General features: G+C 40.5%; 1 protein-coding gene across 2 annotated transcripts in view; it reads right to left on the bottom strand.

Moving 5' to 3' along the window:
• Positions 1 to 351: 351 nt before the first annotated feature.
• LOC115109426 (mucosa-associated lymphoid tissue lymphoma translocation protein 1-like) overlaps positions 352 to 6,242 on the bottom strand; it is a 30,199-nt gene continuing 24,308 nt past the window's right edge. For both annotated transcript variants that reach the window (XM_029634311.2, XM_029634310.2), the window contains 3 exons: positions 5,619 to 5,773; positions 1,369 to 1,491; positions 352 to 1,262 (listed from right to left, as the gene is read on the bottom strand). In XM_029634311.2, the coding sequence (XP_029490171.1) occupies positions 924 to 1,262; positions 1,369 to 1,491; positions 5,619 to 5,773 (617 nt within the window). In that variant the 3' untranslated portion in view covers positions 352 to 923. The remainder of the gene's footprint in view (positions 1,263 to 1,368; positions 1,492 to 5,618; positions 5,774 to 6,242) is intronic.

Genomic DNA, 6,242 nt, shown 5'->3' with positions numbered 1-6,242 from the left:
CTGTGAAGCATGGTGGTGGCAGCATCATGCTACTGTATGTGGATGCGTTTCAGCGGCAGGGACTGGGAGACTGGTAAGGATAGAGGGATCAATGAATGGAGGCAAATACAGGCAAATCCTTGATGAGAACCTGCTTCGGAGTGCAAACAACTTTAGAGTGGGGTGAATATTTACATTAAAAACAGGACAATGTTACAGACATGCGGCAAGTAATCACCACCAAAGGTCCTTCTACAAAGTATTGACTCAGGTTTAAATACTTATGCAAATTAGATTTCCATATTTCATTCAGAATAAATGTGAAAACATTTCTTTGCACTTTTTCATTATGGGACATTGGGTGTAGATGGGTAAGTGGAAAAACAATTTAATCCATTTTGAATTCAGGCTGTAACACAACAAAATATGGAATAAGTAAAGGGGTATGAATACTTGTACAGGCACTGTACATGGGACAATATTTTCAATTTCAATAGCTCCAAATTTCAATGACTTAAACTTCTAACCAACTATAAATTGTAAAAACAGATATTGAAACCATTTAATGAGATGGGATGGTTAAAAGATATGCAACATGAAAATATTGTCCCATTTATATTGTGTAATTTATTTAATTCTGTGATCATTTTAAATAATACATATTTCATTTGTTTGAGTGTCATGCTGAGAACAGAACAATAGTGCTTATTGAGAGGAACATAAATCCAGAATATCATCTCCTCAAACTCGCATGCACCCATGTATACAGTACATACACACCTTTATAACCACAATTAGACTGATAGAATTTAACCAGAGAAAGGGAATGTATCATGCTGATTTTATTATGTGCATTGATTAAAGCCTAAACAGCAAATATCCGATGGACTACACTAGTCACTACTACTAGATTATCCTTTTTCCATAGACGTGGAGAGAGGAAATCAATGGGTAAAGTCTTGAGGCTCAGTCTCATCATTCTCCCCTGGTTCATTGCTCCTTGCAGTGGGGACTTTGGCAGCACACTCTGCACTCTTAGTGAAGGGGCGGCCTGGCTGGCCCAATGTCTGACGTGGGCGCTGCTTGCTGTGTGAGATGCGGCTGTGTCCCATACTCTGGGCAGGGGCACCATCTCGTCTCTGGGCAACCATTGCTTGCTGTCCCCTGTGCAGATCACAGGATGCCACAAGAGGCTTCCCTATGTCCAGCTGTTTGCTCTCTTGTAGCCACAGCTTCCTGTCCATGTGGGTATAGTGTAGGTCCACCTTTATCACTAAGGATCCCTTTACAACAGGTTGAGAGAAAAAACAGAATATAGATTGAATTTATACATTTCTAGACATATAATTGCACATATTAAAGATGGGGTCCCAGACATAGTAAACCTACCTGAAGCTTTTGAAGGCCACAAAGTCTGAGGCTACAGTCAGGGTTTTCAGCAACCAAGTTATTTAGCAACAGAGAGTCCATTTCACTTGACCTCCCAGGACTAGAGAATATATCCTCCATTGCCTAAACACAGAAGTCAGGAATAAAATACATCAGGCAACTACAGCAAAACCTGTGATACCCACTTGTTATTTTACAAAGTGCATAACAAGTGGCAGACTACTGAAGTAAGTAGGGAGAACATAATGCATTGAACCACTAGATGTCAGTATGCTCCAAGGAATTATTACTTCACAGAAGCAGAAACCTGATAAGCTGTTGTGCCAAAATGTCCTGCTCTTGTTTCTCAGCCATTTCTAATAGCAAGGTTGTCATGAAAGATGAGAGGACATAAGGCAGACTATGAAAACTATGAAAATAACTGCTGTTCATAAGATACAGTGCATTCGTAAAGTATTCAGACCCCTTGACTTTTCCCACATTTTGTTATGTTACAGCCTTACACTAAAATGAATTAAATATTTTTCAATCTACACACAATACCGCAAAATAACAAAGCGAAAACATGTTTTTAGACATTTTGCAAATGTATTAAAGATAAAAAACATAAATACCTTATTTACATAAGTATGAAGACTCTTTGCTATGAGACTCGAAATTGAGCTCAGGTGCGATGTTTCTACAACTTGATTGGAGTCACCTGTGGTAACTGTCTATATAAGGTCCCACAGTTGACAGTGAATGTCAGAGTAAAAACCAAGCTATGAGGTCGAAGTAATTGTCCGTAGAACTCCGATACAGGATTGTGTCAAGGCACAGATCTGGGGAAGGCTCCCAAAAAATTACAGCAGCATTGAAGGTCTCCAAGAACACAGTGGCCTCCATCATTCTTAAATGGAAGAAGTTTGGAACTACCGAGACTTCATGGACCTGGCCATCCAGCCAAACTGAGCAATCGGGGGAGAAGGGCCTTGGTCAGGGAGGTGACCAAGAACCCGATGGTCACTGACAGAGCTCCAGAGTTCCTCTGTGGAGATTGGAGAACCTTCCAGAAGGACAACCATCTCTGCAGCACTACACCAAATAGGCCTTTATGGTAGTGGCCAGACGGAAGCCACTCCTCAGTAAAAGGCACATGACAGCCTGCCTGGAGGCACCTAAAGGACTCTCAGACCATGAGAAACAAGATTTTCTGGTCTGATGAAACCAAGATTGAACTCTTTGGCCTGAATGCCAAGCGTCACATCTAGAGGAAACCTGGCACCATCCCTATGGTGAAGCATGGTGGTGGCAGCATCATGCTGTGGGGATGTTTTTCAGCGGCAGGGACTAGGAGACTAGTCAGGATCGAGGGAAAGTTGAACGAGTAAAGTACAGAGAGTTCCTTGATAAAAACCTGCTCCAGAGCGCTCAGGACCTCAGACTGGGGCAAAGGTTCACCTTGCAACGGGACAACGACCCTAAGCACACAGCCAAGACAACACAGGAGTGGCTTCAGGACAAGTCTCTGAATGTCCTTGACTGGCACAGCCAGAGCCCGGACTTGAACCCGATAAAACATCTCTGGAGAGACCTGAAAATATCTGTGCAGCAACACTCCCCATCCAACCTGACAGAGCTCAATAGGATCTGCAGAGAAGAATGGGAGAAACTCCTCAAATACAGGTGTGCCAAGCACGTAGCGTCATACCCAAGATGACTCGAGGCTGTAATCGCTGCCAAAGGTGCTTCAACAAAGTACTGAGTAAAGGGTCTTATGTAAATGTTATATTTTATTCAATCTTTTTTATACATTTGCCAAAAAAAAACTGTTTTTGCTTTGTCATTATGGGTATTGTGTGTAGATTGATGAGTGGAAAAAAACTGTTGAATCTATTTTAGAATAATGCTGTAACATAACAAAATCTGGAAAAAGTCAAGGGGTCTGAATACTTTCCGAAAGCACTGTATGCCTCAACGGAGGCTCCTCAGAGGAGGAAGGGGAGGGTCATCCTCCTCAGTGAATGTATAATAAAAACATTAATAAATGTATCCTTTTTTGATAAAACTATACTCAATATAAATGTCGCCAAATAATTGATTTAAATACACTGTTTTGCAACGAAGGCCTACAGTAGCCTCAAAAGCAGTCTAAAGGGTAGCACCATGGTGTAGATGGAGGACAGCTAGTTTCTGTCCTCCTCTGGGTACATTGACTTCAATATAAAACCTAGGTGGCTCATGGTTCTCACCCCTTTCCATAGACTTATACAGTAATTATTACGTCCTCCAACCTATCAGAGCTCTTGCTGCATGAACTGGCATGTTGTCCACCCAATCAAAGGATCCGAGAATGAATCCATTTATGAAATCATAAGCTACTGCTAGCTAGCACTGCAGTGCATAAAATGTAGTGAGTAGGCTCAAAGAGAGAGAAACACAATAGTTGAACAGGTAGCCTAGTGGTTAGAGTGTTGGGCCAGTAACTGAAAGGTTGCTAGAATCGAATCCCTGAGCTGACAAGGTAAAAATCGGTTGTTCTGCCCCTGAGCAAGGCAATTAACCCACTGTTCCTAGGCCGTCATTGTAAATAAGAATTTGTTCTCAACTGAAAAAATTATAATAAAACAATTCTTTAAAATGAACGAGATGAGGGAGAGAGAGCTATACTTTGTTGTATTATTATTTATTTTTTACTTTTACTTAGCTAGCGAATGCAGCTATCTAGTTTAGCCTACTCTAACACCCAGCTCAAACAATGAGGGATGTTATGTTAGCTAGCTGGCTATGGCTATCCAACATTGGAACTCTTCCAAGTCAAGGTAACCTTTTGGTTTTATTAATTTATTGCCACAGGGACCTGCCGGTGTAACTGCTAAACTGCTCGCTGACTGTAATGCATGATTGTAGTGGGTTTAGTAATGCGTTAGTAATGATTATAACGTTAACTAATATGGCGACAACGAGGCTTTGTGTAGCGGTTAGCGGTTATGAAGGTTGGGCTTGGTAAGGTTTTTTAGCCTGGTCACAGACAGCTGATTTTTTCTCTGAAGTTCACAAGTGAAGGAAAAAGGTGAGAAGAGGAGAGAGCGTAGAGACGAGAAGGAATTATACAATGATTAAATTGATCATAATGTTTGTATGTGGCTGCTATGAAAGTGAACTATGTGTGCGAGTGATCAGGGGTGTATTCATGCAGCCGATTCTGTTGAAAAACTTTTCTTAAACAGAACCTAACGGGGATAAACATACCTGAATATGTCCAATAGAAACTCTGGTTTGCAACTGTTAGACTAATGATTACGCCCTAGATCAGCTAGATGCCGGCAAGAGTGTGCAAGGCGGTATTAAATGTCTGTCATCTTGATTACTCTAATTTTCCTCTCGACCAAAGCATCTACATTGTAATTTTGCATTCAAAGGCTAGGTTGTAGCAACCTCATGATGGGTATAGGGAAATGTTGTGTATAAAGTGGTAGCTTAAACCTATCAATGTTACATTGAGCTGGGTGAATGGAATATGAATCACAGTCATCCAATATGCTGTAATAGAAATAAGGCCATGCTCATAAAAAAAATGCTTCTCCCTCATCTTAAATGGCACCAACCACCACTGCCTCGAGTGTACAGAGGAAAGAGGAGATGATTACATGTGCACTCTTGGCAGCCTTTGTAGCTTCATATACTATATATATATATATATATATATTTACATTTACATTTAAGTCATTTAGCAGACGCTCTTATCCAGAGCGACTTACAAATTGGTGCTTTCACCTAATGACATCCAGTGGAACAGCCACTTTACAATAGTGCATCTAGGTCTTTTAAGGGGGGGGGGGGGGGGGGAGAAAGATTACTTTATCCTATCCTAGGTATTCCTTAAAGAGGTGGGGTTTCAAAATTATAAAGAGTAATGCCATGTCAGGATCAGATAAATATCTATACAACAGTTTTAGCATTGAGATGTGACCACAACAGGAAATAGTTCATACACCTTGTGCAGAACCCACTCTTAGAACCTTCTAAAGTTTAGCACCTAAACACATTTTCCTAACATTTGGTTTTCAGTTTTGTTGTCAGGGTTACATATATTTCTCAGGTCTCACAAGAAGTTAAAAAGTCATTTTAATAAAATATTTATGTGTAGTATCATGTGAAGTCATGCAACTAAATCAAACTGCTTATTAATAAGGGCTGTTTGTACACCATGTCCTGCTCTCTAGGTAGTGTGGCAGGTAGCGGCAAGTAAGAGTGAAGATGTCACTCACAGGTGTGCTCCTCAGAGTGATAGTGCAGTCCTGGGCTCTGGGTCCAGTGGTTTTCACTCTGCCAAAAGCAACCATGACGTTGGAGAACAAGGCTGAGAAGCTTACCTCCACCTCAACTCCACAGGTGAAAATAAGCAACTTCTGATGTGGTAGCTCTTTGTGGGAGAACATCACATAGAAAGACAGTTTTAAGATACAAATTCTACGCAACAAAGCATCTCTGGAATGCAGGCTAGATAGACGTGATAAGAAAGTTAGGCAGCCATGTTAAGAAATGTTGCTTTTAAAGGTCGTCATCTTGTCCTTGAAGAAGTTTATAGTAGCAGTTACTATTTCTTCTCATTTATCTGAGCCAGAAATATATATGGGGATTCTGAAGAACTTTAGTGATGACAAAATTCAATTTGAAGAAAGAATACAAGATAAGTACATTTTTATGTGATGGGGAAGACAAAAGTATATTCCCTTATGTTATAAATACTGGTACACTGTGAGTGAAATAAGCTGAAGGCTGACTTTAAATATACAAACAAGTTTGCTTTCTGCTATCACCACAAATAAACAGTAAAACCTTGAATGGTGGTGTGATGGTCATTACTCATGCTAAACCACACTGTTTGTACA

This window comes from Oncorhynchus nerka, linkage group LG25 (genome assembly GCF_034236695.1).
Source record: "Oncorhynchus nerka isolate Pitt River linkage group LG25, Oner_Uvic_2.0, whole genome shotgun sequence".
In the NCBI taxonomy this organism is placed as follows: Eukaryota; Metazoa; Chordata; class Actinopteri; order Salmoniformes; family Salmonidae; genus Oncorhynchus; species Oncorhynchus nerka.
This window is presented reverse-complemented; position numbering and strand designations above follow the sequence as displayed.